This window comes from Meriones unguiculatus, chromosome 17 (assembly GCF_030254825.1).
Source record: "Meriones unguiculatus strain TT.TT164.6M chromosome 17, Bangor_MerUng_6.1, whole genome shotgun sequence".
Taxonomy (NCBI): Eukaryota; Metazoa; Chordata; class Mammalia; order Rodentia; family Muridae; genus Meriones; species Meriones unguiculatus.
In genome coordinates this window covers 72004650-72029112 of record NC_083364.1, presented here as the reverse complement: position 1 = coordinate 72029112, position 24463 = coordinate 72004650, and the positions used below count along the sequence as shown (strand labels likewise).

Here is a 24463-nt window from a genome sequence, read left to right as displayed (position 1 = left end):
AACACTAAATAATTAATTACAGAAAAAATAAAAATAAATAAACAAAGATGGTCTAAATCTAACCCTTCAGTTCCATTCAGGTTGGATAGGATACAGTTGGGAATGAGAAGGGGGAATTTTTTCAAAAAATTTTAGAATACAAAGGACTAATCTGACATGTAATATTAATTTTCTTTTTCAATTTTAATTTTATTATAATTTATTCATTATATAACCAGATTAAAGTCCCCTCCCTCAACTCCTCCCAATCCTACCCTCTTCCTCCCTATCTCCTTCCCCTTGTCCTCCAAAAGAGGGAGTTCTCCTCTTCTGCCATGTGTCCATAGCTTATCAAGTCTCATCAGGACTGCCTAGATCCTCTTCCTCTGTGACCTGGTGAGGCCACATTGCCAGTGGCAAGTGATGAAAGAGCAGGCAAGTTCATGTCAGAGACAGACCCTGCTCCCCTTACTCAGGAACCCACAGGGAGACTGAGCTGCCTATTGGCTACATCTAGCAGTGAGGGGGTCTAGGTCCTCTCTGAGCATGGTCCTCGGTTGGTACATCAGTCTCTGCAGGACACCGTGGGCTAAGATATTTTAGCTTTGTTGGTCTCCTTGTGGGGCTTCTGTCCCCTCTGTGTCCTTCTATCCTCCCCTAATTCCAAAGACTCCCTGCACTCTGCCCAAAGTTTGGCTATGAGTCTCAGCATCTGTTTCGATCCCCTGTTGGGTGAACTGGTATTGCTGGATCTTGAGGTAGCACAATTCCCAGTTTTTTAAGAGAATGCCAGATTGATTCCCAAAGTGGTTGTACAAGTTTGCACTCCCAACAGCAATGGAGGAAGGTTCCCTTTTCTACACATCCTCTCCAGCATGTGTTGTAACTTGAGTTTTGATCTTAGCCATTCTGATGGGTGTAAGATGGAATCTCAGAGTTGTTTTGATATGGATTTCCCTGATGACTAAGGATGTTTAGCATTTATTTAAGTGTTTCTCTGCCATTAGATATTCCTCTGTTGAGAATTATCCGCATTATTAAATTTTCAAACCACCTTATTTAAGTGACTCCCTTTTTAGAAATGCATTCTTTAAATGCATTCCACAGAAGTAAGAGCACATATGAAATTATGGCATTGTTTATAACCAAACTTTGGGAAATTATCTATCTCATTTACAATGAGAAACTAGTTGAATAAATTTACAAAATATTCAATCACTAAATGGCAAGAGGAGGATGAGGTCAAACAAAATGTACAAGAGAATATGAGATTCACTCCAGTCCTTATTCAGAGAGACAAGCTGGTCCTTTTGGTAAAGCTGTGAATGGGATGTGTGTCTGCGTCACTGAACACACAAGACAATAAAAGAATGACACAGAGATTTGCCTTACAGTGTGGGAAGCAACAAGAAATCAGAAGCCCCACTGAGATGGACAGCACAAGGCCCTGGTACCAGCTGTGGCCTCTACATCTGGTACTTTATTCAAGATGAAAAAATTTTCAGTTTCCTATGAACTTAAACAATGGTAGCAATGGTTCCAAAATACTTAAAAAACAAAAACAAAACAAGAAACAAACAAACAAAAAAAATCCTCTTTAAATCATGAAAAGTTTCTTTTTAAACATAGCTTCATACACTAGTCAGACCAACTTCTTTACATGTATTTTATTTCATTGGGACCCTTTTTAGATCCAGTCCTTTTATTAAGGAAACCAACTCAGAGCAAATGCTATTAAGCAATCATCAATAAAATAAAATGACAGAACAATATGACACAACTAACAAAAGAAATTACAATTTAGGCCAAAAAGAAATACAAATTATTATAATGCAGAAAAATAGTAACTTATTTTTAAAAGGCACCATATTTTCAGAGGTTAAGTAAATATAACACTTTTATTGTCAATCTACATATTATGCATTAAAAACACATTCTCAGATTTAAGGTTTTTTTTATTTTAATTATTGTTACAAAATTTGCTAAGATTATGTTTCAGTGCTCCATTTGGTAAAGTTTCAATGAAAACAGGATTAAAGCACTCTATTACTTTCACTAAATATTTTGAATCCCCTCAAGGTCAGCCCCATAGCTTCTGATACAGGAATGCACATTGCACTTTGAAATCACTGTGGCTCAGAAAAGAAAATGCCTGGGGGCACAGCAAGCTCATCATGCCTATGCCCACTCAGGCTGCAGTCATCTCTCTTAATATTTTCTCTATGAATTTATAGGACACTTGGAAACTAGGTCAAATTTTGGCAACCAAACTTAAATTATGATGTTAATATAGGATCAAGCATTTTGAACATGCATGAAAAAGTATTGTAAATACTCTCAGATGCAACATATATAAAATAACCTTTTTCATATATAAAATGGGAAAAATAGAGGCACATAAATACATATGTTATTCAAGGTCAGGAAAATATAACCAACAGGATGCATCATTATTGGCCCCAAGAGGTATCTTCAATAAAATCTCTAACTAAAATCATCCCTTCTTAAGATGGCAGTACTTAGGTTTTACTCTTAAGGCTATTATTCATCTTACAATTAGTAGTAACAGCAGAGCTGGGGATAACAACAGCTTCATCTCTAGAAACAATCCATCCGGGTTTGTTTATTTGTTTTTCTGTTTGTTTATAGCCTCTGCATGTGACCTTGAATAAGCCACTTAAAGAACTTAAAGTTCCTTTCTCTGCCCTTCCTGACCCTCTGACCCTGTTCAATGTAGGCAAACCTCAGAGGTCATAGGGGATCAATGAAGGCAGAGTACGATCCTTCCCACATTAGCCAGCATGTTCTCTGTGGGTACTGGCTGGAGCTTTTGTCCCAATAAAAACGGACTATATCACTATTTTCTTAAACATAGCAGTTTCCTTTTATTTATAACTCTTGTTTAATCTTTAATGTACATGCTGATTGGGGAAGATACATGTTTTGTTCCTAAATTTCAAACATCTCTGAGAATCTATGTCATAAGAATACAGTCATGTGAATACATAACATGTTCTTGGTATTACATACTGACTGAAATATAAAAGTTTTAGGGTAAAATCTGAGTTAAAAAGATGGATTGAATTAATTAAACCAATAGGGAGCCTACTGTGAGAGAGTAAATGGAGATAGGAATGTGAAAAAAAAATGAAAGAAGCTAAAATTTGTTCTCCTAGAAGATGACCTATACTAAATCCTACACCAGTATTGACATTCCAATTTAAAACAGGATTATGAATACAGCAGTTGTGTCATAGAAAATGGTTCAGGGCCTAACTGATACAGAACCTCTTCTCAAGTACTTATGAGTGAGCATAAAAGAAACCCTTTAGGGAAAATCCTTCCTAAGTAGCTCAGGTTATGAGACTTTTTTATTCTGCTTAATGCTTCCTAGAGGAAATCAGCTATCAAGGTAAGAAGCACAAAGGTGGATGGTCAAGAAAGATTGCTGAGAGTTAAAGGGAAGAGACTAAAGAGAAGGGCAGGAGAGTCTGAATTCTCAGAAGATAAAAAGAGAACTGAGTCAACCATTAAATAGATTCATAGATTCGGGTGTTGTACTGGTTTGAAAGAAAATGACTTCCATAGGCTCCTATGTTTGAATACAAAGAACCCCCCCCCCCCGGCAGTACTGTTTGGTAAGGATTGGAAGGTGTGGCCTTGTTGGAGATGTGTATTTGGAGAAGTGTGTTAGGCTTCCAAGGCCTCTAGAACTCCCCAGGGCTGTCTCTATGCCTCCTGTTACTCTAGAACTCCCCAGGGCTGTCTCTATGCCTCCTGTTACTCTAGAACTCCCCAGGGCTGTCTCTATGCCTCCTGTTACTCTAGAACTTCCCAGGGCTATCTCTATGCCTCCTGTTACCTTAGAACTTCCCAGGGCTGTCTCTTTGCCTCCTGTTACCCTAGAACTTCCCAGGGCTGTATCTATGCCTCCTGTTACCCTAGAACTTCCCAGGGCTGTCTCTATGCCTCCTGTTACTCTAGAACTCCCCAGGGCTGTCTCTATGCCTCCTGTTACTCTAGAACTCCCCAGGGCTGTCTCTATGCCTCCTGTTACTATAGAACTCCCCAGGGCTGTCTCTATGCCTCCTGTTACTCTAGAATTCCCCAGGGCTGTCTCTATGCCTCCTGTTACTCTAGAACTCCCCAGGGCTGTCTCTATGCCTCCTGTTACTCTAGAACTCCCCAGGGCTGTCTCTATGCCTCCTGTTACTCTAGAACTCCCCAGGGCTGTCTCTATGCCTCCTGTTACTCTAGCTGCCCAACCCCTGCTACCCCTGGTCTGCCACCATGGTTTCTAACCCTCTGAAACTGTAAGTCCAAAATAGCTCTTGTATAATCTGTCTTGATCATGGTGTCTTCTCACTGCAACATAAAAATAATCTATATAGATGATTAGCGGAAACTCTCTTCTTCCTGAGAAAATATCCACAATGTACATAAGTATCCAAATATCAAGGCTGCCAAATGACAGGTTAGCACTTAAGACTTTACAATGACTATCTTATATCCCTCAATCAAAAGCAATGATTGAACAACAACTAAAGACCCAGTAGTTCAGCTCCCACAATGCTAGAATTACTGGGATACACCACTACAATTTGCAGAGAAATGTTTTAAGGGTGGTAACTAGGAGGTAACTAGCCTGGGTCTATAAATTAATGAAGTCTGTATTAAACAGAAAATGTTGAAAGCACTGGAATGAATCCTACTACACAAAACTGATCACTAAAAATAATTTAAACTTTGACATCATGGTGCATGTTTGCATTAGTCAGCTTTATGTTACTACAACAAAATACCTGCGGTAACTAACTTTATAAACAGAGAGCTACACGTGGATGGATTCCATGAGATATCTATAACACACCCTACTAAGCCAGGCAGCACCACAGAAGGGCACGTGAAAAAACAGTGAAAGACAGGTGATGGAGAGGAGCGCTACGAAATGCTGTCTTCTGGATATGACTTCAATGTTGCAATCATGAGCACATAGCAGATGTAGTTACCTGTGCAATACCTGCACGAATAAACATCAAAGTGAAAATAGGAAAAGGAAAATTTGTGATGAAAAATGGGTCACCAGAAGTGGAAGGTGAATAAGAGATAGTGATGGGGGATAAAAATGATCACAAAACATTGTCTACATGTATCAGTTGTCAAAAAATTACTTTTAACTAAATTAAAAACAATATTTCTGTACAGGGAAAGGTATTTAGCTCACAGTTTTGGAGTTTCAAGTCTAAGGCTAGATAGCCCTGTTAGTTCACCCTCTGATAAGACTGGAATCCTGTGGCAGAGCACAGGTAAGAACAAAATGGGAACATTTGAAATGGTGGGAGATAACAGAGTCCCACAGCTACAAAGGCATGCTCACAAGAACATAAATTCTGCTCATGAGGCTCAACATGCCTTCCATCCATATTTACCTTTACAAGGATATTTTATATCCAAACCATACCAATGTGGTTCCTTATTTTTAAATATTCCTAATCAAGATAAATGTGTGAATTTTTAACATTCCATTTCAGTTCCAGGAACATCTCCAACCTTTATCCACTTTAAAGATATACTCTTAACTCTTACCTGGAAATGGCAGAATTGGAACCACTTTGTTAATAAAAGTGACAGACAAGCAACCAGCATTAGTCACCAGCTTCTCACACACTTCAAGAGCATCTATTTTATGTCCAGCATACACCAGCCACTGTGAGCAGAGATAAGACTCGGCAATGTGTGAAAATAGCAAAGCAGAAAGCAAAGCATAGGAATGCATTACCCAAAGTATTGATAGAGGCAGGGAGGTAGAGGCTTGGTGGGCAAAGGGATTGCTCTGCAAGTATCCAGGCCTGAGACTGCACCTCTGTTCTACAGAGCAAGTTCCAGGGCAGCCCAGGCTATATAGAGGAACCCTGACTTGAAAATCAAAATGAAAAATAAGAAGAATCAGAAAATCCCAAACCACAAAAAGCTGCAACCATTCTATGATATTAATTTTAGCCAAAACCTAAACATTAATTCAATTACAAGACAATGTTATATTCTAAAATATAACTTTTAACCATCCCCATTCAGGGGCAGTGATACAGCTCAGGAGTGAGGCTGACCTGAGCTCTGTAGTTTGACTCCAGGATCCCACAGGGTGGCAGAAGAGAATTGATTCTCAAGCGCTGGCCTCTGACCTCCACATGTTCTGTATTCTGGCACTCAAGCATACTTCTGTGATAGCTGGGTCCTCCCTCTGCCTCAGTCTCTCTCTCTCTCTTTCTCTCTCTCTCTCCCTCTCTCTCACACACACACATACAGAAACAAAAAATCACAAGACCACAATAGTTAATTCCTTACTTTCTGATATTATAAAACAAATGCTATTTAAACATTTTTTTCTCTGTTAGCATACAGTCAAACTTAGTTTTTAAGATAGTCTCTTTGATAACAGAGAAAAATGATGCTTATACCAAACATATTTAAAATTTTCAGGAGGAAACTCTGTCCTTTAACAAGTAGAGTTGTTCTAACCTACAATAGTGTCCTGAGAGTAAATAGTGGCTACTGTTTGTTAAACACTCTTACTAATTCTGGCACATAGCCATACTTGAGAAAAGGCTAGAGACCACTGCTTAAATCTTTCCACGTCTAAAAGCTCCACTTTTTAGTGAAATATTTGTATTTAATTCACAATCATTAAATATAGTCCACTGGATGATATTACTTTAAAAAGACATATAGAACTCATTTCTCTTCATTATAAAATATTTACTGTTAAAATTCTACTTTTTGAATGATAATCCTACATGGTTGAAGAAGCACAGGGAAACACCTACTATATAGCCATTAATGTAAACATATTTTGACTTCTAAACAGATTAATTAATTATAATAAATTAACAAAATGTAGCCAGAAATTAATTTTAATCACTGTGCCTTGTCTCTTGGTTGTGAGCAAATTAATAATGCATTGCCCTTGCAGTTTACTAAGGTATGATTAATGGTCAACATTAAAATTCTTGGGGTCTCCTGGCAACGTGAAAACATGATTGCCTAACTAGGAAAAAAAAAAAAGAAAAAGAAAGTCCTCAGACTGCAATAAATCAGAATTACTGAAGGTAAAGCCTGTGAGATGGCCCATCTGGTCATTCCTGGGAGCACCAGGAATTGTCGCAATGGGAAGCTGCCAGTTCTTTCCCAGGCCTCTTTCGAGTCACGCTCCTTTTCATGCCTCTGCTACATGCTCTGCTGATTGCCACTGAAAAGGGCAGAGCTGTAACTGTTCCACTGACCTTTCAGTTTATTTTCTCTTGTGTAATCTGAAACAGGAGCTAACACAGTCTTAGGCTACTGATTTCTACAAAGAATTCTGACTTCATGTTTCAACAGCCTTGGCTCAAACAGCAGTGTGCTCTCCTGTGTTCAAGTTTCCTTGTTTGGAAATCCCAGGAGAACAGCAGCTGTGTGCACCAGAGAAAGGCCACAGGCTGTGATGCCCCTGAGAGTGCAAGGCCGTCCAACTTGGTGAGACGTAATTCCAAGCTCCCAAAACCCTGCTGAAATCTTGTTGTTATGCTGAATTTAGCTGGACCAATGAAAATATTAAAAGTAGTTGTGCATAGCTCCTTCCTGTCTTTTGATAGGAATGACACATTACTAATGCACTGTGAAAAACCTTATGCTCATCATAGAAGACAAAAGCAGAGACATTTTAAGGAGCCAAAAGACATACTCTGGACCTAAGAGCAGCCATATGACCTTGAGGAAAATAAACATGGAGGTCTGGGGTTTTTCTCCTTGAAACTGAAATACCAAATAAGGGTCTATAAACACATACTCCATACTCCAAGCTTCTTTTGTCCTTAGTTGTACAGTACGTTGATCCAACCAAGAAAGTAAAGAAAGAAATAATCATCAGATCTGAAAGTTATTTCAGACACCTGACATATATACTCTTTACACACACACACACACACACACACACACACACACACACATATCACAATTTTAAACTGTTTATCTTAAAATAAAATGCAGAATATAAAGCATCTAGAGAATGTAAAAGGAATAGTAAACACATGATAATAATATTCTATCAACAGAAAAAGTAAATAGCACAGTGTTTTACGGACTGGCACATTCAGGAGCACTCACTATATTCTCAGCATTGCTGTCAGGAGCCACATATGTCAATTTATTAAGCTTCGTAATGAATCAAGATAGTGAAGGGATATTGGGAAAACTAAGGAGGGTAACCACTTTGAGCCATCTCATGAAGCTAGTCAATTTAACTGGTGAAGCTGGAATTAAATAGGTATTTTTGCCTCCATTAATCTGCACTTTATAATATCAAGTTTTATAGTTTCTAGTTTTCTAACTGACTTAAACTTCTGTAACAAATTATTCATTTCTTAGTATGTTTCAATGTTTCAGTAAGTAATCTGAACGACTGAAGAAAATAATCTGCTATATAAATTATACATATGATCAAAAATGAAATTATCATGAAACTCAGGTGAAAAACTTGAACATGTACTATAACTATGCTTAATAAAAATAAGTCACAAAGTGTGGCTGCCTCCCTGGTGACTTTGACTGCTCATGAACTGGATGTTGGGAGGAGATGCTACACTAATCCTGAACTAAGCTGTAAAGGGAAGACAGTGCTTTTTTTTTTTTTTTTTAACAGTCTGACACCAGGCTTGCGTACTGTGTTGATAGTCAACAAAACCTGAGCCATACTTAGCCCTACTTAGCTTAGCACTCTGACAGAGAATTTCTGCTTATTGTTCAGGAGATTGAAAACCAACAAACACTAACCTTTTTCACTTAATATCAGAAAATTAGTGCATACCGGCACTTTCCCAATCATATAAACTTGCTAAGCTACAGACAGGAAGCCAGGTTTGAGCTTTGAAGTTGTTTTTGTTGGTTTTTTTTTTTTTTAATTAGAAATAGTATAAGTGTATTAATTTTCACTGTAATAATGACATAGGCCCATTTTATTATTATAATACACATCAAAAATGATAAGAAGATATATTTTAATTCAGGTACATTGATATCCAAAGGGAAAAAACATATTTTAGACCAAACAGTGCTGGTATATGAAAGATCTATTAAAAGTTCTAATAGTTCTTTGACTTTACAGTGGATGACGATAGTTTCAAAATATTGTCTGCTGCAAAACTACCGATATTGAACAGTCTTCACATTCACTCACTCCCAGTATATGGCAAGATTTTTTTTAAGACATAAAACTTCAAGCTTTATACCTATATCCATAAAAATCACATTATATTGCCGATTCATGTGCCCTGCGTACACACCTCCATAAATTTCTTTCTATAACTAACGACCTAACACAGTCAAACATAATAGCCTTGAAAGAACAGGTACAGTATGGCAGGCACAGTGGCCTGTATGTAATGGCACATTATTTCTTACAAAATACAGGCTCTATGCTTTTAATTTATACCCAAATTGGGATTGAGATACTGCAATGCTATTAGAAAACATTCTTCGACAGTTTACAATACAACCTGGATATAGAATAACAGTTATAAATTTTATTTACCAAATTATGAAGAGTTCTTACAACAAATTAACGACTATAACAAAGATTATATGCTAGAAACAGATTTGGAGCAAAACTCAGAATTAAACCCCATTCAGGTAGTACCAACTTTGCTTCTGAGTAATGCCACGATTAGATTCAGTCTTTGCAACATCAGTAAGATAAAATCATAAGTACATCAAGAACACCTGTCACTCATATGCAACAGTTTTCCACCTCAGTATTTCCAAAGTACACCAACAAACCTCAGAGAAATCTTCATAGTTAAAACTACAGCCTGTTTATAACAAAGGAGAATTTCCAGGTTGGCTTAAGGACAACTTTCCCCAAGGCTAGGTACACAAAACCCTAAGGCCAATCTTCCAAAATGAGATAATCATTCAACATTATGAATTTCTTATTGATCTTCTAAAATGTTTTCTGCTGTGGCAATAAACACCAATTAAAGGAGCAAAAGGATTAGTCACCTTAGAAGTTACGGTTCATCCTCCAGGAAAGTCACAAGCCATAGCACACGGCAGAAACCTGGGAACAGGAGCTGGAGGCCATGGAGGAGTGCTGCTTACTGGTTGTTCTCAATGCCGTGTTCTGCTTCCTCTCTTATACATCCCAGAACCATGTAGCCAGGGATGGCACCACACACAGTAGTCTGGGCCCCCCTACAACAATCAGCAACCATGCCCCAATCCAACTTATTGGAGGCAGTTTCCGAGTTGAGAGTCTCCTTCCCAGGAATGTGGAGGTTTGTTGTCAAGCTGACAAAAACTAACCAGCACAAAATACATGTATGTGTCCTAAAGCCAAGCAGGGTTTGTTTGTTTGTTTTCAAATTTATATTCTCACTCTTTTGTACAAAATTCATTAATGTAGTAGGTACAAACAAAGTCATGGGATGCTGAAGAGAGGAGAAAACATCTTAATCTGCAGTCATTCAGAGCTGTTCTCTATTACTGAGCATTTACTATCCATCCAGCACAATGCTGAGTGGTCTAAAGCAATATCTTTATTCTCTTATGGGAATAAATTCTGCCTCACTGATTAAAGAGGAAACTAGGAATCTGAAAAGGTAATTTATTTGTCCAAGATCCCTCGGAAAATTATTGGCAGCAACAGAACTTTAAAAAGAAAATATCTCTTGAACTTTGTTAAAGAAGCTTAAAAAATAGTCGTTCTCATAATAATGATGTGTAACAATGATTAATGCATCTCAGCTTCAAATCACTTTTACTAATTCTCTGAGTTCTTATGGGAAAATTTAGTTGCTAGAAATAATACTTCTGTATAATAACTTCTAGTTACTGAGCACTGTCCACTAATAGCTGTTGCGTATTTAGATATGGATACAAACTAAAGGAAACAAGGTATCTGGAGATTTTGTGACAGAATGTAACTAATCTGTAATAATTTTTTCTTTATTGTATCTGTTTATTATTTTTAATATTTATTATTTTTAAATTTTCATTTTAAAAATTTTGAAGTTTAAAGGCTAAGCATGGAAGAGAAGGTCAAGGAGAAGGGGAAGGTTGCCAGGAACCATGAGGAGGTTGCCAGGAGGGAGCAGCCTTGAGGAAAAAGACGAAGCAGAAACAGCCAAGGCGAGACTAAGATGGCAAGTAGCATGGGGCACATGGCTGGGAAGTAGCCAGGCTGGTATAATGAGGTTAGAATAGATGGATATCCACCCAGCAGCAGTGCTTAAAGCTTATTAATAAATGTAAAATAAATAAATAAATACATAATGGCTGGGCATATTTTCTATTGCCTACTTTAACAAAAAGCTGTTCAAAAAACTATAATAAAAGTCCTAACTGCCGGGTGGAGAGATGGCAAAGATTATGAACACTTACTACTCTTGCAAAGGATGCTGGTTCAGTTCCCAGAACCCACATGAAAACTCCCAACCGCCTATAACTCAAGTTCCAGAAGATCCAATGCCCTTTCCTGATGTTCAAGAGTTTATTAAGCAAGCAATTGTGCTCATGAATACACTCAGGCACGTATACATCAACTGTAATAGTTTTAAGTCCTGTTATAGTTTAAGACTACGATTCACTAGCATGGATGTATACACACCTACATGTGTATACATACCTAATTTCAAATATGTATAATCTACTTAAAACTCAAATATAATCTAGCACCTGAATATTAGGAGTAAAAATCTGTTGAACGTAAAATACTAGGTAATGGATTATCCTGTGCTCAGCTAATTACAGTCTGAGAGATCTCCCCTGTTACCCTTCCTTCTCTGGCATCATCACTTCCTCAAGGATGTAACATGTAAAGTCCCGTGGATTTCCAGAGTTACTCTCAAAATGTGAACTCCACTTCACCCCAGACATGCAGAGACTCAGCTCTGAATAAAGGAAAAAACATAAAGAAGGCGGCAATAGCAACAGGACAAGTGAATAAACCGTTTATCCACCTCCTATTTTTCCCCTTAAACAAGCAAACAAACAAACAAACAGTGAAGTGTATCTTAAATTACTTCACTGCCTGTTGCACATAAAATCCCAGTGATAGATCTATTTTATTATTGTTTGCTTCAACGCCTATTTCCCTTCTTTTCTTCTGACTTCAGCAAGATTCTGGAAAACACCCTGGCAAACAATAAACACTGAAGCAGGGGCACTGGAGCATGATGAGCGCATTCCCCTCTAAGACTGGTTACCACCAGAGCACACATGGCAGCTCTGCAGCCTCAAGAGTAACATCATTTCTGAGTAAAACCTCCCAGAGAAGAGGGAGGCAGCGGTGTAATTGCACATCAGCAGCCACTCACTCTGTCTGCTCCCCTCTTGCTCACCTGCTAGGAAAGGCTTTTGTCATACCACCTCACCAATGATCTCCCAGCATCAAAGTGGAAGCTGTACTTGGGCACTCCCTTGATTTTCTTTTTGTGTTGATGTTTGTATTTCTAATCCTTGGAAAAGGCTGGGCTTCAAACTCCCTCCCTTTAACTTGTTACCAGAGCCAACCCCTGAGTAATAATTGTATCCATCACGAAATGGGCAGCCTAACAGCTGCGGAGAAAAAATTGCTTGACATTCTCCACCAGGCTCAGTCCTAAGTTGCTGCACTGGTTCAGTGAGCATGGCTGTAATTGAGAGAAGCCTGAATACAACAAAAGACTCGTTCTCTGGGAAATATCAATGTATGCCCTCAAAATATGTTATATAGGGCATTTCAAGAGGAAACAGATTTAAAAACCACATAAAAGCATGTTTACCACCATTTCCTTATTAATTTTCTGGACAGGAAAAAGGAAAATGCTTCCAACTACGTTGTATTCATTAACGTCCTCATCCTCAGTGATTTCCCACAGCTCTATGGTATCAAGATGTATATTAAAATTATATTGTTTTGACAGTCACTTGCCCTCTGAATCCTTGCAGCCAAAAAAGGAGAACCACGAGTTTTATCAAAACAACAAATACTAAAAACAAACAAATATAAAAAAAAAAACTTTTTTCCAGCAAAAAAAAGTCCCCCAAAACTCTTGCAAAATTTTCTTGTTTGATTTCTACAGTCCCTGTAAGATTTCAAAAATCCTTCTGGAGCCATAATACAATTAGGTAGCAAACACTTATTTAATGCCTTCAACTGTTATATAACAATATGGATTTTACACTAAAAGCAAAAAGTAAGTTTCCCAAATGAAAGCAAAGCTAAGTTGGGGTTGTGGGGAAAAGTGAGTAGGTCTTCATGTACAAATAATCAAAAGCCGAACACTGATACTAACCTAGACAAGTGTCACAAAAATCCCCCACAGGCAAGAATCAGCCTTTAAAACTACCCTCCAAAGTACTTTCTCTGCATTTGACAAGAATGTTAGACAAAATCACAGCATGTGAGATGCTTGCCAAATTGATTGCTTCTGGGCCCAGTTTCTGGAGACAGTGGTCATGAACAGGCATATAAATAAATACATTTTCCTCTATGTACCTCAAACTGTTTTAAATGTTACTTATGCAAAATCCCTTTTTAACTTATCAAGAGGATATTTTTCTTTTTCTTTTTTTTCCTTTCTATATATTTATTTATTTTATTGTTTTATTTAGTTACTTATTGAAAATTTTCAGGAAATAAAATGAATCGCATCAAGAATTTAATTATATCTCATGCTCAAAGTTTGATGAAATTTAGGTGTGTTTACTTCTAACACAATCCTATTTCTCCTTTCATGGTCACAGCCTCTGTTAATACATGTCTAGAGTTTCTGCTTTTCTTTGTGGGGGTGTTTTATTGTGACTGAATTGCTTTGAGTCCTTTACTTGCTGCTTTTCTTAAAAGTGACCTCAGTACACCCTGAGACACATTCCGATTATGTATGAAAATGTCCCATCTCTAGACTAAGTGTGTTTTCTTTTCAAGATATTTCTATCAGGAGAAGCAGAATCAGAGACCACTCAAAGGGTTCTACATAGAAGAGCTATAAAAGGAAGGTGCTAGGCAACACTAGGACACACTACACAAGCTGTGTTGACAGCCTGTACCAACAAAGCCATTATTGCAAATGTCACAGAGATCACTGCTTGTAGCTGAAGATGCTTACTTAGTTAGCTGTGAATACCAAAATGGTCCTGCCTAGCAAGGCACTGTGGCAATTAAGGGTGAAAAAGTAAGGTGTAGCTATATTGGGGAGGGCTGCTAATGTTACTCTCTTCTGTAAGGCTGAAATATGGCCATGGTAACATTTAATAAGACTGAGGAAATTAATGGTCAGGATACTTGATTTCTATAATAAAGATACAAGTGTGGTTGATTCCTAGACAAAATTTCCTAATGGCAGTTTTACAAATATCACACATTCACTTGATATGCATGCTTGCCATAGCACCCTCAAAAAAGACCTCAGACCTAAACCATCATTTGAGAACAAACTAAACAGTCACAGGTGACTAATCCCTTTTGGGGGGGGGTCCTTCATTATCACATGAATGCTGGAGGATCTATAAGCCAACAGATGCTGACTTACCAAGTAGTGTCAATGAAGAATTGTTAAATTTAAACGCTTAGTTTACACGTTTACACTTGAATATATACAGATAAAGAATCATCAGGTAACACAATGTCAAAGGTCTTCAGTGGAATTATCAAATTAGAAAAAGCCTTTACCGAATTTCAAGCTAAAGTACAATAGAGAATAATGTCAATATAAAATAAAACTTGGACCAAAAAAAAAAGCAAGAAAAACGTAGACAGTGCATTTCTAAGCTCTTTTTAAATGATGAATTCATGCTGAATAAATTGAAGTGACATTTGGTTTCTCATAATTCCAGCCTATCTTGATGGCCTCCTAAGTAAAGATTGCTATGTAGCCTTTTTTCACTAACATTGACACCCAGCCACAACTGTCAAGAAAAAAAGATGCTTTTCAAAGATGCTGACATAGTGATTATTTAGAATCCTCTCATCTACTTATATACAATTAGCAATTACTCTCCCAATTACTGCCTTTATAGTAAATAATCATTTCCTGATAGTATCTATTTTATTTGTATAAACATTTAGCATCATAAGTATTATAAAGCGTTGCAAATGAACCAAGGAATACGACAATACTAAAAAGAAAAAAAGACAGTGTCAAACTGTCTGAATTTTAAAATGTGTCTTCGAACAAGAATCTGGTCCATGTACATATTATAGAAACAAAAGCAGCTGTCATCTTAAACATAATTAAATGTATCAAAAGTAATTTAAAATTTCTAAAAAAAAATAGTAATTTCTGATGGAGAAACTCTCTGAGTAGGCGTGCAGTAGGACTACAATAATGCAAGAGAAAACTGATTTATTCTAATTATATTCATAAGCCTCCTAATTACCCTGGCCATAGATCTAGTCTAACAAAGATGGATAACAGAATAATATGCAATCAGAGCATCCAATTTTCTCCTAAATGTAAAAACAGGCAAAGTAGTAACAACAAAAGAAACTAGACAGAGGAAATGCAGCAAACAGTAAATAACCAGTTTAGGGTAGTGCTAAGATCACTTAGTTGCCAATATTTAGGAGAGGAATTTGAAGCATAAGCACATTCTAATTTCTGAAAGAGGAAGGTGGGGCAGGAAGCCTCTGGTTCCTTATCCCTAAGACATACACAGAAACATAATAAAAACAAAACAGGGACCAAGCCACGCAGTTTTTTCATATAGATCACTCCCATGAGAAGCTTCAGAAGGCCAGTCTAGAAACAGATGTAATTATAAACTGAGTCTCTGGCTCATCATTCCAACTGTGCTATGTTCAATCAATCTCTCCTTTTATCTCATGCTACCTTGTATGAGCACTGCCGTAGCTAGTCTTACATTTCCGATAGGACAGCAGGTCTCCGATAACACTCAAGTACAGGGTGGCTTATGGGACTTTTATGTATCATCACAGTTGGAATGAGACTTTTTTTTCAACCTGGAAAAGAAAGAAAGCATAGACCAAGAGCCAAAATGAGCAGACTGTGCTAGGCATCTTTCACATGAACCTTGGTCTCATTTTCTATCATTTCATACGAGGTCCTCTGCACTAAGAACACAGCCATGAATAAATAATATCAACAGGCTTCCAGTTACAGTAGGGCCTGGTAAGAAGGAGGAACACCTATTGTCTACACACTCTTCCTGTATCTGACTTCCAGAATTATATGAACAGCTCTTCCTCCTTCAGTTCTAGAAGTGGTAACTCAGAAGTTAAGCATCTGAATGACCCACAGTGCAGCCACTAATATTATTCTCATAAGCAAATTTAATAAATCCTGTTTCAGTGTGTCATCTATTTCCCCTTAACAGCCTAAAGTCTAAGATCCTTAATCCTCAAAGATATTTACGTGTTCCTAATTTCTGTAGGAATGCCTGTGTGAACAAAATCAAATTAAGTAACACAACTATAGATGTTAACAGCCTAGCACTGTTAGAGCTTGGCTACACAGTATCCTCAAGAAAGTCTTTTTTTTTTTTTTTTTTTTTTTTAAGACCTGGTCTTCAGTTGGTAGGCTAACTTCATCAATAGGTAAAACCTTGTTCGAGCAGGTAGGTTCACTTGGGCTGTGCCTTTGAAAAGTGCATTGTTCCACCAAGCTCTTTTCATCCTCTCTACCTCCATTCTTCATGGAGAAAGTGGGTTTGGCTTCACTACTAGCATCTCAACATGATCCTCTAAGTCACCAACCACAGGCCTGAAAGTAACATGCCTTAAGACACGATTAGCTGAGGCAATGGACCAAAATAACCTTCCTTTAAGTGGTATATTCCAGGTACTCTGCTGCAGTGATGAAATGTGCCTAACATACAAAACTGCTACTGAGCAGTGCAGCTGTCTCGGGTTCCATACATGTCCAAGTACTTCAGAAAACCTTTAAAGGTGGTGTGTGGGAGGAATTTGGAGACATTTGAAGCAAGCTAGAAAGGCTTAGAGTACTAAATCAACCAAGCTTAAAATAAAGGGTGGTTCTAGTGGGAGCTCAGAATGCAAGAACACGAAGGTGAGCATGATCACTATTAGAAACAAGATTAAAGGCCATCATTTAACAATTTGGAAATAAACTTTTCTACATGTAGCCAGTGCTGTGAGGTCTGTGCAAAACTAAGTTCAAAGGGAACAGAGCAGAGAGAACACAACATTCAGACTGCTATCTACTTTAACAACATATACTGTGAGAACTGGAAACAAAAATGAGGGATACAGCTGGGATACAGAATTAACAAAATGTAACTAATGAGAAAAATAAAATTATGGAAAAAAAATCAGAACAGAAGATCTTAAAAAAAAAAAAAAAGTGTGCCCAGGAAAGAAACACTTTTAAGTTTGGGCCAATGAAGTTGGGGATACTACAGAGAAGAGTACCAGGAACAAAGATTCATTGAAGGAATCTCAGCAATTTCCCAGAGCCCAACCACAGCTGGTTTCTCCACTTAAACAAAGAGGGAATATTGGAAATTTTGCCTTCCTTATAAAACTATAAAAATTTCTCTAGCATCATCTACTATTTTAGTAACTTGATTTTACTTGTGTAATACCAGTAGACACAGTAAATGAGAAGCAACTAACACCAGGTTATTTCCAAAATAATTGTATGGGTTTTACATAAAATTCATTAAGCTAGAGTTGTATTTTTAAATGCTACGTTAATTTTTTATTAGTATATGTATAGAAAATATTTAATTTCATTTGTTTACTGTCCGGTTAAAAATATTCAATTAAAAGAAATCATAATTTAAACATAAAACTCTGGTCAAAAAGCTATAAAGAGATGCATATATTAGAAGCTTGATGCTAAGTTGTTCGAAATAAGTGTGTGGTGTCTTTCTTCCTTCCTTCCTTCCTTCCTTCCTTCCTTCCTTCCTTCCTTTCTTTCTTTCTTTCTTTCTTCCTTCCTTTCTTTCTTTCTTTTTTCCCTTACTTATACAGTAGACACTGGAAAATAAAAGCTATAGACTCTAAAATGTTGATCCAGTACTTTGACATGTTTCTTAACCAAGACTTGCAAAATAATCAGCTTTATAGCTCAGAGCTTAGAAATCACCATCTATCACTTGTGAGTCTTGCTAAGCCACCTACTACTTCATGTAGACCACCAGTTTTAAAGGAATCATTAGGTCTATGCATATAGTGGCCCTCGGTGACAGGTTCAAGATATTCAGATGACTGACATCCCAATGTACCATGTCTTGATAGTGATAAAGAAAACTGTTATGTTTCCATTAAATTGTGAAAGTCTACATTGCTGTTACTAATTTTATTCTTAATTTCCAAGTAATCGTTGCCACATGGAAAGGACTATATTGAAGTCCTACTATGATAGTCCTCTAAGATCCATCCATAAAACTAGCAAGTCATGAGCACAACATCCATGTCATGTCTATAAGACAGTAATTCGTGCCACTCTTGCCCATGCTGCAGCAGTTATATGTAGGGCGGGAGAAGGGGTTATACAGACTCACTATTTAAGGATGACAGCTTAGTCTCTTCTGTGCTTTCATCAGTGGAGCATTGCTGCATTGACCACTGCCCACTGAAAAAAGAAACTTCTCTGACACTAAGTATAGCCACCTGCACAAAAACTACAAAAGATCAAGCCAGCCAAAATCCTCATATTGTTATCCCCACTCTTCACCCCTCACAGAGGAGCTATTGGCAGCTTATACATGGAGGAGAAATAGAATTAGTTTCCCTACAGAGAGTTGTAAATGGTAGCTTGCCAGTGTTCTGGTAGACTGCCCATACCTATCTACATATGAACAGGACTAATTAAACTTAGTGAGTTATCAAAGAAGAAAAGGGGGAGATGAGAAGGAGGAGTGGGAGGAGGAAAAGGTAGTGGAGGTAAGAGAGGGGGAGGAAGAAATGAACTTAAGGGGTTGAGGATTTAGCTCAGTGGTAGATCTCCAAGGCCCTGTGTTCAGTCCTCAGCTCTGGGAAAAAAAAAAAAAAAAAACGAAATGAACTTAAGAGGACAAGCTTTTGGGAGAAATTAGATTAAGTTGGAAGGGTCAAATGGGGAAGAGAACAGTATACAATTCTATTTCAATGTATGCATATATAAAATTCTAAAATAATAAAAATAAAAAAACACACACACAGCAAATCAAGAGGATGTTTCAGTAACCTCTATTGTTGCTTCCCTTCAAGACTTTGAAAAGAGTCCAATATTCTGGATTTAGCCAGGGATGTAGTTCCAGATATCATTTTTATCTTCTGTTAGCGAATGGCAGTTTAGGGCTTTCCATTTGGTGTCCCTACATAGTTAACATTCCATAATAAATAATTATGAAAAATCACAGGCCTCTTGCAGCCATCAGGAAATAGGAAGAATGATTGGGGATTTGTTAGTTGATCCAGTGGACTCATGGTGACCCAAATTCAAATAAGGTTAATTTACTGAGGATCAGCCCATAGTGACACACATCAATAATCCCAGCATTCAGGAGGCTGATGTAGAGGACCATGATTTTGAGATCAGCTCACCATACATAAGCAAAACCCTGACTCAAAAGACTCAAAAACAAAAACAACAACAAAAAAAGTCAATGTCCCAAATGATCAAGGTACAATTTCACTTAAACAATTTCACTTGTACATCACAGTTGATCTCACTTGCATATGGATTTCCCCCCAAGGAATAACTGAGAACATATTTATTAATTTCTATATGACTCAGCATTTTCCAAGTAAACAACAGAATTTAAAGTATTTACTTATGGTAGGTATTCTATGTCTTCTCTCATGACACATTAGTCCTTCATTATTACAGAGCTCTTGTAACACAAGTCAAGTTTCTGTTGAACCTATATAAAATTTCTGCCATAAGAAATAAGATCACAGCATGCTGCCAATCTACTGCATTCCTAAAGACATTGTGATCCATCAGCTATCACCACAGAAGGTCCCATTTCTCCACTACACACTTGAAGCCTATCATGAAAACTGTGACTATTTTACTCTTGAAGGCTAAGCACTGTCAAAGCCTTTACTCTCTAGAAAGCCATGGTTCCCACTGAAATAAAGGTGCCTACTAGTAAAATGCCAGCATATCCCAGTGACATTCCTCAGACTATAGCTGCCACCAAGATCTGCCTACCTCCTCATCCATAAATTTTCAATTCCAAATCAATGGTGGGTCTTCTAGTATCTCACAAGGATTTGAGAGTGGTAGATGAGAGCCCAAAACATACAAGACTCATTTTACTACTCTAACAATGTCTCCTTCCTTCACAACTAAAGATGCTTAGGAGTCTAAAAGAAATTAAATGATGGCATTGGTGAACCAAGACTCACATAATTAAGCAAACCATATGGGCAACTTCTTCATGCTCAAGTTAAAACACTAAACCCAGACTCCTAATAAGAGCACTCTTTTTATTTGTCTCAATTTATATTAAGCATACTAATGTAAGTATTATAATTATTATTGTCTTTTATTTTATGTATATTTTTATAATTTGTATAATTCATATCTTAATTTTGTCTCATTTCCATGAGTAGTACCTGCCAGGAAACACAATGAATGCCTTAAGTACATATTCTACTTAAGTTACTTTTCAGAACAGCTCTGGCACAAAATGACATTTTCTTCCTTTGTCACATATGAAAAACTATAGTCTTTTTAAACAAAACATTCCCAAGGCAAAGCCAAAATTCAAGCCTTGTCCCAAAGCAAATTTCCACATTTTTAGTAATTATGTACATTTTGGGGTACTTTTCTTTACTTTATCCAATGCACAAAAGTCGTTTTTAGATAGGTTCTCATATTATATAGCCCAAGCAAACCTTAAATTTTCATTAACCACTTGCCACAGCTTCTAAAGCATAACAGGGGTGAGCTGCCATGCATGGCCTTTGACTCCTTTTGCAGAAATCACTCCCTCAAAACAGTTCATTATAAATTCTTCTTGATTAATTTTCTCCAGGTATCCTTCTCTGGACATTTAAGTTATTAGATATAGCACAATTTCACACAGTTCAAGAATCATAAGCATGTAAGTTAGACTTTTCACCACTGTGACAAATACCTGATTTTAACAACTCAAGTGGAAAAGGGTTTATTGTACCTCACAATTCCCAGGCCATAGTCTGTAGCTAACTGACTGCCTGACTCCATTGCTTCTGGGCCCCTGAACCTGACCATCGTAAACAAGTGACAGCCCAGGTAGGAAAAAAAAAAAGCAAAAACTACACTCTCTGGCCTCTTCCACATTCCCACTTAAATTTTAATCCAAATCCACAGCCCTCGTTCAGCATCTGATTTTCCCTCTCAATTAATCTGTAGGCTGGCAATGTCCAAACAGAAAAACTCACAAATGAGGTGGATTAATCTCCAGTGTCAATCCACTCAGTTCAGCAACAAACAGTAACCACCATAGTCAAGTGTGAAAATGATCTCCTAGCTGATAAACTAAATGATGATTCACTGGAGCTGAAACATGGAAGTGGTAGCTATGCTCCACAGTCAAAACCTAATAAAGTCTGAGACATAAAAGTAAGAGTTCCCTTTTGCTGGAGGAAGAATATGCAAGCACTACAATATCTATGGAGATGGACTGTTTTACTTTTAGCACATCACGGAAATAAGGGGAGACTGATTTGCCCTTCTACAGAAATTCTTCCATCTCAGATAGCTACTCAAGCAATCCTGAATTTTAAGATTGGGACAAAGGTAAAATATTAATGTTAGGTGTAAAGTTTTAGGGTTTCATTTTCAAAGATGTGGTGTTTGCTTGCAATCTTTGCAAAGATGCAAAGATGAGGTTTTGCTTGTTTATGTGACTTTGCTTTGTTTTTGTTTCTTTACTGACAGTCTAACGATATAGCACAGGCTGGCCTCAAAGCCATCAGCCTGCTGTCTCTACCTCCCAAGTGTGGAAATTACAGATGGACCTACTATAGCAGGGTTAAAAGTGATTTTTTTAATGTAGTTCAAGCACTATAAAAAATATTGATAATAAAGCCAAAATTAGGATTATAATAATAAACTAAAGAAAAAAAATAAAAGCAAAGAAAAGAGGCGAGGCTATAAACATACAACATAGAATAAACCCACTAAAATCTGTACATCTAAACATACTAAGCAAAAGAGAGGACCCTAACTAAAATGTTCAATCCCCATCCTGAAAGGCAAAGAGGATGGACATCAGAAGAAGAAGAAAACAGGAAACAACCTCGGAACCTGCCACAGAGCGCCTCAGAAAGCCTCTGCCGTGCAGACTGTGAAAACAGATACTAAGCCTGATGCCAACTGTCGGAATTAATGGAATTTTATGTAAGAAGTGGGAAATAGTAAGAGCTGGAGAGGACAGGAACTCCACAAGGAGAGCAACAGAACAAGAAAATTTGAACACAGGGAACTTCCCAGAGACTCATACTCCAACCAAGGACTATTCATGGAGATAACCTAGAACCCTGATAATGCAGCCACTTCTGATGAGAACTGATAGACTAAGATCAGAAAGAAGGAGACGAGGACCTCCCCATCAGTGGACTTGGGGAGGGGCATGCATGCAGAAAGGGGGGGGGAGGGTAGGACTGGGAGGGGAGGAGGGAAGGGCTTATGGGAGGATACAAAATGAACAAAGTGTAATTAATAAAAGTTAAATAAAAAATTTAAAAAAAAATAAAAAGAAAAGAGGCTATGGCTCAATGAGTAAGATGTTTGCTGCACAAGTGTGACTGCCTGAGTTGGGATGCCTAGTGCCCATGTGAAAACAGAGCACAGCAGTGAATGCTCTTCTGGAACCCCAGTGCTGTCACAAAGACAGGCAGATCCCTAAGGTTTGCTGCTCAGCCAGTCTAGCTGACACACGATCACCTGATTCAATCTCAATAAATATGATAGAAAACAATAGAAGATGATACCAGATATCAACACCTGCCCCCCACACACACACACACAAAATCATAGGTAAATGTGTTGTAATAACTAAGGCCCTGCCTTTCTTGGCAAGCAAACAAACTGATAATCTGAGGAGAAAAGTGAGTAGTGGAGAAAATCAACCACATGGAAGCTTTGCCTTTACAACTTCAACAGGCAGTGCATGGAACTGCTGACTAAGAATGCAAATTCACAGGCAGGTTCTGGGCTTCATGATCCCCAGACCCATGAACAGCACACTACCTGGAGGTATTTATATTGTCAGAGTAAACAGAATCTTACAATGGTGTTAGTTATCTCACAGGTCTCAGTTTGGGTTCAGGATTGACGGTGAGGCCTTCGCTGCTTATGAAAGCAATGCCTTTCAACTTCAGTTTTCCTCTACTAGTGTAACTACTGAAGAAAGAAAGAAAGAAAGAAAGAAAGAAAGAAAGAAAGAAAGAAAGAAAGAAGAAAGAAAGAAAGAAAGAAAGAAAGAAAGAAAGAAAGAAAGAAAGAAAGAAAGAAAGAAAGAAAGAAAGAGGCAATTAAAAGCAGCATGCAACCAAATAGGGCACAGCTGATTGTTTTGTGTTTTTTCTTTGTTTTGATTGTTTTGTTTTCACTTGTCCTAAGGGAATGCATTACAAACAGGTGGCTAGCAGCTGAAACTTTCACAGCTGATCACGGTCCACCGCGCATATACCATCATTCAAATACATAGTATTAAATCTTTTCCTGTTATAATCTCCTTAACCTCCCATTGGTTGGCCTCCAGGAAAATCAACCTTAAAAGTCAGAGGACAGAACTGGAACCAGAAGAAATTCAAAAGGAGCCTGAGCTGCTAGATCTGAGCAGGGCTCTAGGCCCTCCCAATTCATGGTAATTGGTTGGTGCATCAGTCTCTGCAGGGCCCCCTGGCCTAGATTTGTTGTCTTTGTTGGTCTCCTTGTAGAGCTACTTACTAGTAAGGGGAGCAGGAACTATCTCTGACAGGGACTCTGTTACCTGCTCTTTGATCACTTCCCCCTGAGTGGCCTTGGCAGGCCACAGAGGAACAGGATGCTGGCAGTCCTAGTAAGACTTGATAGGCTAGGGTTAGATGGTAGGGAAAGAGGTCTCCCCTTTTCTGAGGACTAAGGGAGGGGAAGGGGGGAAAAGGGGAAGGAATGGAACTAGGAAGGAGAGGGCTACATTTACGATATAAAGTGAATATATTATAAAAAAAAAAAACAAAGGAAGAAAGGCCCTGACACACAGCCAGTTACTACAAAATTATTGTTAAAATACAATGATATAAATTTGGCTCAGAAACTACCAGTTAGCTTTTACAGTATTATACAGAAACTACACTGCAGGGTTGGAAATAGCTATTAAGTTAGCTAATACATTCAGTAACCTATACCAATCCTGACATCTCACTCTAAAGAAACACCAGAATAATCCCAATAAAATCTAGTATAAATTAGCTGCAGCTTTGCCCTAGCTATTTCTGATGACTCCATGAGAAAATAAAAAGTCCTGTCTATAACATATTGAAACGACTCCATGTTCACATGGCATCCACTTCTGTCCAGTTTAG

The 24463-nt window shown here is 37.8% G+C and overlaps 1 protein-coding gene across 3 annotated transcripts in view; it reads right to left on the bottom strand.

The window, feature by feature from the left end:
- Positions 1-24463, bottom strand: part of Gbe1 (1,4-alpha-glucan branching enzyme 1) — a 262697-nt gene that overhangs the window by 219368 nt on the left and 18866 nt on the right. Inside the window, exon 1 of one of the 3 annotated variants that reach the window (XM_060370625.1) lies at positions 12351-12388. The exons of the other annotated variants lie outside the window; for them this stretch is intronic. Within the exon in view, the coding sequence (XP_060226608.1) occupies positions 12351-12373 (23 nt within the window). The 5' untranslated portion in view covers positions 12374-12388. Of the gene's footprint in view, positions 1-12350; positions 12389-24463 lie in introns of those variants that run through there. 3 annotated transcript variants of the gene reach the window in all.